The sequence below is a fragment of the Thermobia domestica genome, chromosome 11 (genome assembly GCF_964235325.1).
Source record: "Thermobia domestica chromosome 11, izTheDome1.hap1.1, whole genome shotgun sequence".
NCBI lineage: Eukaryota > Metazoa > Arthropoda > Insecta > Zygentoma > Lepismatidae > Thermobia > Thermobia domestica.
In genome coordinates this window covers 126,367,041-126,380,635 of record NC_137464.1, presented here as the reverse complement: position 1 = coordinate 126,380,635, position 13,595 = coordinate 126,367,041, and the positions used below count along the sequence as shown (strand labels likewise).

At 32.5% G+C, this 13,595-nt stretch overlaps 1 protein-coding gene across 2 annotated transcripts in view; it reads right to left on the bottom strand.

Moving 5' to 3' along the window:
• LOC145664431 (uncharacterized) overlaps window positions 1–13,595 on the bottom strand; it is a 1,424,688-nt gene that overhangs the window by 1,129,149 nt on the left and 281,944 nt on the right. For both annotated transcript variants that reach the window (XM_081731113.1, XM_081731114.1), the window contains exon 2: window positions 4,697–4,768. In XM_081731113.1, coding sequence (XP_081587239.1) covers window positions 4,697–4,714 — 18 coding nt within the window. In that variant the 5' untranslated portion in view covers window positions 4,715–4,768. The remainder of the gene's footprint in view (window positions 1–4,696; window positions 4,769–13,595) is intronic.

The following is a 13,595-nucleotide window of genomic DNA, read 5'->3' as shown; positions in this document are numbered from 1 at the left end:
AACTATATCTACATGTAGCTAGAAGATAGGTAAGTTTAATTAGCATACAGTATATTCCCTCTTTATTTGTGAAGTAAATTTGTTAACGTAACCTATTCAGCGGATGGCCTTATTTATCAAATGAGACGATGTTAAGTGAAAAACAAACAAGGAATATGTTCATAACGATGTTTGGAAAAATCTTCGCGTTCATATATCTCCAGTGAAGGGTATGAATAGGGAATCTTCTACTTCGCAGCATCCGCCGAAAAATATGCATGAAAAATTATCTGTCTTTGTGTACAGACAGAAAAGGCATAAATTTAAATCTACCAACTTCCTTTTCCGCTTCAAAGCTGTAAGATAGGCATCAAGAATTTTGTACAACGTATATAATTAAAACCAATATTAAAAAACAAGTACAGAAACACACAATTTAAGAAAAACTATTGTATCATGATTTGGCATTATTTGAGTTAGTCGTCTCTACTTGCATATTTCTGTGACTGCCTCTAGTTTTTTGTGACACAATCACAGTGGTAATTTTAGGATTCCTCCGAGGGGAACTTTCAATAACCAAGAGGTCAAAAAGAGTACTGCAAAAATATTAGTAATCCACATTAAATATGATCGGAGAAGTGGCTCCGCGAGAAATTTTTCACTTGAAATTATCACAAATTTGACCTGTAATCTCGATTACTTTTACTTGCAGCTACAATTCATGTTCTGTGTTCATACTAATCTTCGAACTTGCGTATACAATAAATATGCTTTTGCTTGCAGCGACAAAAAAAAGTGTTTTTGCACGCTCCTTAAGGGGTGTTTCATGTTTCGTACGTTATATTTGAACAGTACTTAGATCGGGCAAAACATACGAAAAGAAGTACTGAAGACGTACTATCAGAATATATATAAGTATGTTTAATAAATGTAAAAAGTTAACAACTTCGTCGGGCCCTTTGGACGTCTTCCACGGTGTCATATCGGTGTCCTTTCAAGGCAGTTTTCATCCTCAGAAACAGGAAGAAGCAAAAATTGAACAGAAACGAAATGTGTATTGAAGTGGGTGTTATTTACCTTCCAGAAATTGGACATACCATTAGAGATTGATTATCTGTACTGGAAACTTTTGTGAATTATGAAAGATAGTGACTCAAATATAACTTTTCTTAGGTGAATAAGAGTACTATATGATCTTGAATTTAGTACAATAGGTATAGCAGATAAGTTTTATTTTTGAAAGCTACATTTTTTTCTGTTATGTTACGTTACAATGTTTTGTTACGTATATTACATAGTACAAAATCATAAGTAGTATTGCACATTGCATTTAACTGTATTAAAACATTATTATGTAGATTATATCAGATAATGTTTAGTTAATAAGACTTGGACATATAATCTAATTATTATGATTTCTTGAACATACCAATATTTTCTAAAAACCTGTAGTAAATACATGCTCCATGCAGTATTTGTGTGGGCAAAATTCTTATTACTTGAATAATTGTAGGTACGTCATAATTGTCTTATTTTCAACCACATTTAAACAAATATTATGATATTTCTTTACTGAAGCATTAGTGCGTACAAGAATAATAGGCACTCTTCTCATTTTGCTCAGGAAAATAATGACTATAATGTAACCTTGAATTGCCTGTACTGTCGTCCCTCTGTCGCGCACAGCGTCTCTGTTTTCCACAATGTATACTGTTAATAAGACGATTTTAATAATTGTGCCTACCTTCTCAACTTATTTGCAAAAATTAAGATGAGTTAATTACTCATTCACCTGTTCTAATTCACCATAAAACGTTAACCCAGACCTCCGATCCCATAGACAGCTCCCTTTCTATGGGAAGTAGCAGAACAATTCTACTTTCAATTGTTTATGTCAAAATCCGTTTCCAATAGAACATGGGGTTAAAGGTAATGTTACATTGTTCTGTACGGCCACTCGAAAACACAGTTACATAATGCAGAACAGGGACTTCTTTCGTAAGTTCACTTAATATTTTTTTAAGCTAGGCCATACACTCAATCGGGAATGAGATGTGCAACTACACTTACATTGACAACTGTAAGTGGGCAAATAAATTGCGTTCTAAAAAAGCTAAACATGTGAATAAGCAATCTCATCATCATTTGAAATGAGCTGTTTGAATTTTGTCTTGGAATACAGTATACTTCTGTAATTTACTGCAAACTCTACTTGCATTATTGCATGATAAACACCAATATCTTGATTTTTGTTTGGAAATCTTTGGACTGATTTATATTTTTTATTATTAAAACAATGAATTGTAACACATTACAGCTGGTCCTAGAGAACGTTTACCGTATCCTCGACGGTGTCTTCAGTGTCAACAAATTTAAGGTAATTTTTCAATATGGTTTTGTTGTTTTCATATTAATACTTTATAGACGAGTCGTGACATCAGCTGGAAGGGTGGACTCAACAGTTTTGTACTTCCAAGATAAGTCAGTCATACACTGCTTATTGTCTATGTAGCATCATACCTTCGCCACTAATTCACTACTGTTCCAAGGAAATCATTTTCTTTTGCAGACTAAACAATAAAATTGAAATTCACATCTACCTGCACACGCACATGTTACGAGGTTTTCCGAAGAAAAGAGTACGTGCTGCTACCCAAGTTTATTGTTTTGAAAATTTTATCGTAACACCCATGTTTCTTCTTGGAACGTTGAAACGCTTCTTGTATTGACATCTTCATGTACCTCTTTGGATACGTTTTTGTTTCCTAGTGGAATGATCTCACAGATTTTGCCCCTTGCTCCTGGTCTAGGTCCACTGGTGGATCCACGGGGGGGAAGACTCCTCCTCGCCCAAAGGGTACTCTAAGCTTAGTTGATTTTGCGATACATAGACTCACTATTCTCATACACAGAGCTCGAAAATTCCTGAAAGCTAGGTCGCCATGGCAACTGAAAATAAGAGTCTGGTACCTAGATAGTTTAATATTATATATATATATATATATATATATATATATATATATATATATATATATATATATATATATATATATATATATATATATATATATATATATATATATATATATATATATATATAGAAAAGGCTTTTGACCGCGTGAATTGGGAATTGTTGTTGGGAGTTCTAAAGAAGATAGGACTAGAATGGAAAGATCGAAGACTCATAAGAAACTTATTACATGAACCAACAAGGGTCAATCCCTCTGAAGTGGTCCAAAAATAGGGAAAATGGTTACTCGACCATCTCCTAAAATTATACAAATTGGAGTGTGATTAGCCTTGTGTATGAGAGGGTCAATAACATTCACGTTGTATGTACAAGTGTTCCTGAATGGTGGCCATCTTTGTTGACGGTGGAGTGCCATTTTTTGCATTTGCAAACGTTTACGAAAATTACAGTTGCTCAGGACGTACGTATCAGACGAACTCCAAACAAAAACGAATGTTTAGAGGAGAGAATGAGATACACAGAGGACATACAATCTTGCTTCTAACTAATATTCAGGGTCGCAAACCAATACATGAAATTACTAGAAAAAATACAGAAAATTATACTTTTAAAGGGGTTATAATTTGGAATAGCATAAAGTGGGGGGGGGGGTCATAAGTTTTGTGCTGAATACTATTGCATGTAAAGAGTCTGCAGAAATATCCACACCTATGATACTACGGGCATCCTAGATTTATGGGGGGTCAAAAGTTGAAGTTTGTGATTTTAATGCCTGTTTGGGGCGTAATATCTCAGGTGGGCAAAGTGCTAAATATTGCTGCTTAGGCCACAAAGTAATTCTTATGTGAATAAACTATCGCAAAAAAAATCATGACTGATATTACATTAAGAAAAAAGTAAGGACATGGTAAAAACGAAAAAAGCACACGCGTGACGATGGTCGTAGCTCGAAAAAATTTTAATGTTTTGATATATTTCATGTTAGATCTTAAAAACTAGGCATGGTTCTGTTTCATATAGAAATACCAGTTCTTTAAATATAAAATTATATGCAGTTATTAGAACACGACGAACGTCACTTTCCTCGAAAGGACGAAAATGCTAGTAAACTGCTAATATTTAGAACAATTTTTGTGGTTTTCCGTTACATTAGGATTACATACGCAGTTTTAATGTACAGTTTGAAATTTAATTATCTACTGGACTCAGATAAATACCAGATAATAATGTAAAGTAAACTCTGGTTGTAACAATGAATATAGCAGAATTGTTCTCAACAGTAAATTTTGACAGCTTGCAAATATCTTCTCACATCATTCAAAAAGAAACTGGCACATCTAAGAATAATTTTATATTTCTTAAAACCATTAATCATGTCACATTTTAAAGCCAAACCAAATAAAATATAGAAATCTGAGAAATAAATAAAGTTATTTACATTGTATTTACAGCAAAATGAAAATTTTCCCTTATCTTCATTTTCTCACGGAATCGCTCCTAAACAAACAAATTAATTGTTTAACTGAATTTTTAATCACGGACCTGATAGGAACTGATTTTCCTGTGTTATTTAAGAGTTGATTCAATGAAATTTAATTTATCTAGATAGAAATTAAGAGTACTTCATGTAATTGCTGTTGTCTAGAACTTGAGCTGTCACGTTTAGTGCTCTGAAGCACTGATTTCATATGTGATAGGACACTATGTATTATGTCTCACAAGTATCTATTATTAATGCGTACTTACCGGGTTGATAGCAGTCATGTCCCTGTCTCTTACGAGACTGCTCGTGTCGGAGTCCGCTAAACGGCTATCACTCTGTAAAGTAAAAGAAAGACCATGTTATCAAAATACGATTTAATACTAAAAGCAATATGTACAACATTATATAACAGGAAGGTATTAGGACAAACGTAACGACTTTCCTTTCTGTATGAAAATAACGCTATTCATGTTGTAAAAACAATACAATGTCAATAATCAATTATCAGTGGGCCATATTTTTAGCTATTCCATGGAATTGATAAAATCTTCAATAACAATATAAGTTATTCTAGAAATGGTATAACGACGCGGACCGTTACAATTAAAAGGACAAAATGTTGTAGGCAGCTCTTGTTTATAAGAATAATAATTACTGATCTCACATCAATCAGATATTCATGTTTATTTATTATGCAATAGTAAAGAATGTAACGAGACGAAAATTAAAACAAGTAGAAGATGGAACCCACTCCACTACCTAAAACACTCAATGATCAACAGCCAATAAACACTACTAATCTTTTACTTGTTGGAAGACCAGCAACTAAGCCTCTAGCAGTCATATGAAGTAAAATTTTGTGACATTACTCAGCATATACCATTTTTTCCTAAATGGTTAATTTTATATCTCATGCACTACTCAATATAATGTACTTTTAAAAAGTCATTTTAATTCTTGTGTAATACATGTATAGTGAGTTTAGTTCTCTTATCTTTTTGACTTTTTTAAAAATAATTTCGCTATTTTACTGATAAGGATTAGGAATTACAACACCCCTAGCTAAATGTCACCCACTCTATAACCCACCCAATAAAGTTATGTTAATTAAATTTAAATATTAGCATTTCAGCTTAACTAAATCAAAAGACGCAATTTAAAATCAGCACTACGGTGGTTTATATTAATATAAGATCAGAATTTATGATACACTCTTGAATTAATACTGTCTGCTAACTTTACTAATGTATTTGAACCAGTTTTTATTTTAAGAATAAGAAATTAACTATATAAACAATTCTAAAGGATCTTAATAAAATTTAAAAGTTTACTATTTCAACTACATAAATAAGTTTCTGTGAGTAAATGTACTTACTTTTTTTTGACATGGATATATGTCAAAAGAAGGTATTACACAAGACATAGATAAGTGTCACAAGTAGAGTACAGTCAGTGTGCTTCATTATTATTGGTATAAAGGTCTTCAATTTATATTATATATATATAGGGTAGAAGGAGGAATTGGGTGGAGGGGTAACTGGGCGAAAAACTTCTAAAAATGTATATTTTGAATTTCAGTATACTTTTATGGAATTTAATTACACCCAAATGTTGCGTGGATAGATGTTGATCAGAACAAAAGCTTTGATGAATTTTGAGAGGGTGTAATAATGACAAAAAGAAAAAAAAACTGATTTGATTGACAAATGTATTTGAAATCGATGGTGTATGTATTGGTTTGAGTCACAATAAATCACGCATCTGTTAATGTTTTGATCCTGATATTTTACTGCTGCTTAAAAACATCATAAGGATGATGCCATGAAGAGCAACAATCTTAAATCCTCACTGTGAGGCATTTAAAATTTTGTTAAAATTTGTACCTCCCAATTACCCCCTGGGGGTAATTGGGCGCATGATGTAGGGGTAAATGGGTGGAATGCCTTAAGTGAACATTTGTTGGTTAGAATTCATTTAAATGCTGTGCTTTCTTTTGTAGTGTACACTTTTGTTTCATAGTGCATTGTGCTTATTAAGCTATTTTATTCAATTTAGGCCTCCAGTGGCCGTTGTGTATGCCGATAGTGCTGATGCTGTAAATAGGACCTGTTTATCAATCCAGAGTTCCAACGTATGTTCTATTGTATTAGTTTATAGTTATTTAGTGTTAGTCTTATTACCTTCTCCTATATTTGTTTGAATATCAGAGCCTGTTCTCTTGGTTTTTCTATTTTATTATTATTATTATTATTATTATTATTATTATTATTATTTTAACATTTTCGGCCAAAGTTTTGACGGCTTATATAAATATTTTTTTCGTATGTGATCACAGGACAATATATTGTATTATACTATAAACAAAAACTGGAAGGCTTGAAAAGGCATTCAAATATCTTTGAGATTTAAAAATAAGTTACTACCTATTTTGCGTAAACAAAGGTATATTTTTTTTCTAGGTCACATAAAATTATTAGTTTTTAAGTGGAATACAAGTTGCATACATCAAATGAAAGCTTGAATTTTCTTCATTTACACCCAATCACCCTCATGGGTTTATGTGCACTGACAATGGTTTTAATCATTTTGCACCTAATTAACCCCCAAAGTTGTAATTGGGTGGAAATTAGACCAACAACAATAAAAATGTTGCAGCATCAAAAGTAAAGATGCCGAAAACTTACCACTACCATAGTAGGTGCAGAAGAAACTGCAACATACAATCAGTTCTTAAAAACTAGAAAAACACATAACTTGTGAGTAAAAAAGGTTGAAGAACATGCCTCCCAATTCCTCCCTTCTACCCTGTATTATATAACGTGGTATTCCTATCCTACCCAATAGTACAGTAACTCGCATATTATATATATATATATGTATATGTATATATATATAGTTCTAATTAGGTCATCAGTGTACTAGCTTTTGTAAACTAACATTACTGCTTACTCCTGCTGTAAATTATCTCAGGGCAGCCGATGTATCTCGATATAATCTACTAACGCGTTGCCTTTGACCCAATTGTCTGTAGTACTTGCCATTCACAATCATATTATCTTAATGATATTTAAATTATAAATACAGTATATGAATTGAAAATATTTTTTGTAGTGTAGTGTAGTCTTTATTATAAAGCAAAAACATATTAGTCTGTGAGTGAGACTAACAGGCAAATTTCAAAATATTTAGTAGTTACACGTTGCTTAACATTTATCGCTGTGTTGCCTCCTACCTGACATCAACAGATGTCGTTAGCGTGAAGGCTATTTGAAGACGAGCCGAAAAAGTATCGGTATATTTCAATGATATAAGAACACTGCAGATAGTCATGAGATCATCTTATACCACAATAAATGTACAGTGATATGCGTATTGAGGTGAATTCTAAGGTTTGCGATACTACACAGTTGTTGAGTTGAGTTGATTTTAGTTTAGCGTCCCTTTTCAGCAGCGAGACTATACGAGACGTGGACTACTGATTAACGTGGAATCCGAACCACATGAGCTCCCATCGGGAATTGAACCTGGGTCTCCCACGACAAAGGCGCGTACGCTAACCGTTTAGCCACGAGAGAGCTCGCGATACTACACAGAACACACCTGAGTGTTATAGAAATGTGATCAACATTTTGTATTTATGTATAACATCCCTTCAAAGTTGTTAGCTAAACAGTCAAAACATAAGAATTCTATAATGATTTATCAATTCTATATATACAAGAACATTTTACAGAGAATAATCTGAATTTTGACAATGAAATATCTGGCAGTTTCTACAGAAGAAATTCCTATTTCTCAGAAAAAAAAAATATAAAGATTACAGGCTATTACAATCAGAAGTAGGATGGAAGTCAAAATCAGTTCAACTATTATTGACACTGTGTATTTTCAATGTACTACATTACTATTCACCTGGTGAACCAGACAGTAAAACAGTTAAGATGATGGTTTAGGGGTTTGGATCGAGGACACTATAATTATAAAATAAAAGTATTAGCAGTTCACATGTGTTCCTCAGTTTCAAAATATTTAACTATATGACGCCAACAGTCAATGAAAATTCACAGTTCTTTCAAAATATTTTACATTACAAAAAATAAATCAGTGCTTGGACATTTTTTAGAAACACTTTTGAGCATTATGTAATATGTCAAAAAATGCTCTGAAGTTTTCTGTCATTGAACAAAAGTGTTTAGAATTCATCCTAGCAGTGGTTAACAGGAACTGTTCTAAGAGTGTTCAAAACGTGCCTGAACTTCTGATGTATCCAATGAGTATACCCAGGTAGAGCACAGAAACAACTTTTAAACATGCTAAGAAAGATTACACATTTAAAACTCTTTTCTGCTCATATATTCACTGGATACATCAGAAGTTCACGTACATTTCGAACACTCTTAGAACAGTTCCTATTAACCACTGCTAGGATGGGTTCTAAATATATTTGTTCACTGATAGAATACTTTACGGCATTTTCGGGTATGTAGTACAATGACCAAAAGTTGTTTCTGGAAAATGTTCAACTTATGTTCAAACACTGATCTCTTTTACGCAGTGTAAAAGTAGTATACGCGTCACTGTTAGAAGAAACCAAACAATAATAGATATCTAGCTAAAATGTGTTAGCTGATAGTGAATAGCTTTCATATACAGTACATAAATTAATAAGTAACCTATTCCAGAAGAATAACTATCAAATGCATCAAATTGACAACGAATGGCAACAATAATATTTAGCGCCATAAAGAGTCATTTTTCTTAATTTTGTCGAAACCTATGAATGAGAGTGTATCCTGAAGCATGCCACTTGTTCAGTCCGATGTGATCTCTCGACTAATATTATATATATATAACCGTTGGGCAATATTTTATTTCAACAGAAATAAATTAAAGTTGAAGAAGTAACGATAATTTTGGTTTTATCTCATTAAACATATTACCTGTATACACTGTCATCTTGGTAGCTTCATAATGAAGATGTCGATGAGAATGTACTTTAATATAAGTTTCACCTTAAGAAGTGATGTGGTTCTTAAAATCTATAGATTGGTAGATGTATCGTCTTTGAACATTTTTTTTCTCGTTAAACGCTGATAATTGTAGAATTAAGACACTTAAATTGGTAGTCTAAAATTGAATAATGTTTAGTTACACAGTCCCATTTTAGCTCTCTTTGGTAATAATCGAGTCGTAGAATATACGCCCACATGTACGAAAGGAGAATGTGGTTGTAATTATTGCAACATATGATGGAAGAAACAAAGAATAGAAAAATATTTAAAGGTTGGTCTAATAAAAGATACAATTTGGCTTATTTCCATTTGTTTACTTGTTTCAGATTCTTCGAAAAAAAAATGAACAATGCACTATCATCATTTTTAATAACATTATTTAATAATATACGAACAGAATTTATGAAAGTCTTTAGATTAGTTCTGAATCTTAGTTCATAAATAGTTCTCTTTTTAATAGCTTTGAAAATAGGTCTTCTTTTAATTAATTGAAGGGGGTACGATGACTCAGTAATAGAGCGCTTACCTGTGGTACGTAGAATCTTTGGTTTGAATCCCAGCCAAGTTAGTTTGTGGTGGACATCATGTTCGTGGGTTTTCTCCGAATACTCCCGTTTCCTACCACATTCTCAGTTTAATTCTTCCAGCATCATTCACTTGCCTTAATCATCATTTCTCTTAGCCTAAACGGTATAATCGTGGGGTATTAAACTGAAAGATTTTATTTTAATTTTCTTTTAATTAATTTTTTAAAAAAATACCTGAAAATTTCAATATTTGGCTTCTATCAAGTAAACGTACTGCAGTTCGCAGTATCCAAAATTCGCGTTCCCCATATATATATATATATATATATATATATATATATATATATATATATATATATATATATATATATATATATATATATAATCATGAAAGTATAAATCATTAGACATGTTTTCTATTTACATTCATATTTCTACATTGTAAACCATTCTTCACTGTCACGCTCACTCAAAAGTAAAACGTAAAGAAGAGTATATATCAATTTATTTTTCCTTTTTTAAATGAAAGACACGTAATTCAGTTAAAAGTCTTGAATAAAAAAATACCTATTCTACTATAGGTTATTTAGTTAAAAATATTTTCCGTATTTGATCTAATATATGATCATGAAATTCTACGTACATAAACAAAAATCTAAAAATCTTTCGAAAAAATGTGGAAACAGCATACTAAACGAGTCAACATTTCTTCAAAAATAGGTCTGGCAGTCAATCATTTGTCAGATCTGGGTAAAATTGAAATCTGTTATTCAAAGTGGTTTTTGTTTACTCTGATTTCCCATATTATATATAACCTTGGTAAATGAAATATATGTAGATTAATATCTACTAGTAGCAGTTTACTTTAATAAATATGTTCAATCTAAACATATTCCTGTATTTCTATACATTTTATTCGTGCATCTGTATCTGTATATATGATATTCCCAATGAAAAATTTCGGAAATAAATAGGGTATATGCGTTCCGTAACAACGTCATTTACAACTGTGGAGGCATTTGGAAAGTAAAATAGGTCAATGTTTCAAGTATTAGACAGTAGCAAAAAGCAACGAGAAAGAAAAGAAAGAAAAGAGAAGAGACTTGTGGTGTAACCACCCTGAGTTGTTTGTTGGAGAACATTTACAGGAGTTGGACAAAATCCAAAAGAGCACAATACACTCCTTTTTTTATCTTTTATTCTGTTTTTCGGACGACTTCGGTTGGTTGTCCTCCGCCTCTGGCTCAAGCAATGTAAACCACCAAACGAACGGCTGCTTCGTTCTTTTGTATGCATGACATTCTCGGAGGGACATTTCACAATAAGCAAAAGAACATTCTTTTCATGGATTACGGAAACAATTCTTTTTCTTATGCTTTTGTTCTCAGGGAAATGATAAAATTGTAACCATATATCTTGCACTTTCAACGCGATATTGTCACAACTGTAATTATTACAGTTATTTTGGAATGAATTACACGAAAACTCAGAAAAGGAATCTAGGGTGAAGGAAATTACATTTCTACGGTATAGAAAAGCTTTATACTCAACTAATATTTCCTTTAATTATTCTTACTAAATGAATAATAACTATGGAAAATAAAGGATCAAGTGGTGCTACCTTTTTTTTTTATTACAAATAGTAATTTTTGTTAGAAAAGCATAAATATTCTAAGAAAGTATAATTTCACTTACTGAAAATATTTCCAAAGTGTGTGATTTTGTAAGTAATTACTCGTATTTAGATGACAAACTTCGAGTTTTCCACCTGCATCTATTACCTTGTAAATGCAAGATGCAATGTCACGTTAGATACGTTCTTTCCAGGTAGTCGTCAGGTAATAACAAATAGCTTATAAATAATTATTTAGAGAAATGCCATCAACTAATATTCTTTATTCTGGCCTCATCAACTTTCAAAAGAACAATTTCAACCTATATTTCATGGAGAAAAGTACTCAGTTAAATGTAACGCTATTTCCGCTATATGCACAATGATTAGTGGTGTATATTTAAGCTCTTTTTAATATATTCTCAATGGTAAAGGCTAAACGATACAGGCTGAAATTTTGTGCAGATGAGCTCTGTCCATTAAGAGTATTAAGCCTTTATGAGGTCATATTTTAAAATTCGTAATGGTTATTTGACAAGAAGGTTCCATCAAAAGTGAAAATTTTCATAAATTTAAATACAATAGTCTATTTTTCATATTATCTAAAAAGTAAGCTACATATTCGGTTCTTGAACATTCATATTTAGTCATATTTAAAAAAAAGAGAAATGGACGTTTCTTAGGTTAAAACTCTTTTCCTTAAGTTTTAATGATGCAATTTACACCAATCTATAAAGGACGATTCTTATACAAAATACGAATCTAGAGTAAAAGTTGTAATACATCAAGAAAAAAATAAATTACTGATGTTTTCTCTACTTAGCCACTAATTCAAGTTTTCTGTTAAATTAATAAAATAGTACAAGAATTCAAAGAGAAGTCACTGATAGTTTGCAGGATTTTCACTATTCTCTCCAAGTGTTTAGTTGTACTTTATACCCAAGATTATGTTACTTAGATAATACGTAAGATAAGCTTAAATTATCTGTATACTTCTTCCTTATCAATTTAAACAGAACACATGTAACCTTCTAATTTCTTATTGGACCGTTTAGATGATGATGTACCAGCCAGGTATACACAAATAAGGAAACTCAAAATATTGGGACTCAGCAGTGAGATAACTACAAATTTCACTCATTGTGCACGGGTGGAAACGAATTAAGAACACTAAGCAGAAATTCACGGATTTGATCCGCAGTTTGAAACTAGAAAAATGTGATGATAGGTATTAGTGACCACATCAAGGCACCCATGTAACATATCGAACATGTTATGTAAGGAATTCAAAATTTTTTCAGGCAGGTAACCGGTCGAACAGATTATAATCTGAACGTCACTTAGAGATATGGAATACCATGCAGCATTTGTCATAGCACTGAGCATGCATGTGGTCAGGTACCTATACATCTTACTATCTCCTATTAGGTTCGTACTAGGGATTAGGTTCGTAGGTCTAGTAGGTCACAGGAAAGCACGCGGCGTAGTTGAATGATATGGTCCACAAAATGTCCAGATAAAGACTCAGGACAAGACTGTCCAAGTCACGAATGCATGACGCAGTCATACTTTCCTGAATGAAAGCTAGAGACGAGCGGAATATGTAACTTGTTTTCTTCTCCCACTCCATACCAGAACGTCAAATGTGGATTTTGGAATAATATGTAAGCACATGCTGATTTACCTCCGCTCAGCTGCACGCCTATGAACACGCACACGGGCGCCAATGTGTCAGACACACAAATAACCCTCATTATTTTCCATTCGTCTCGCTTCTGCACTCTCTCTTGATATCACCTGGGATGTTTTCGGGAATAAGCAGGTATCAAGGATAATCATGTGAGACTGACGTAGAAAAGTATATCTCCAATAATCAATTGTTTCATGATCGTGTGCTCATATCGAAGGAAAACGTTGCTGTGATTAAACTGGCACTCACAGTCCTGTCAGTAAAAGTAGCTTGAACTACCTTTCTGTTTAGATATCTCGATACTTCAGATGAGTCTATGGT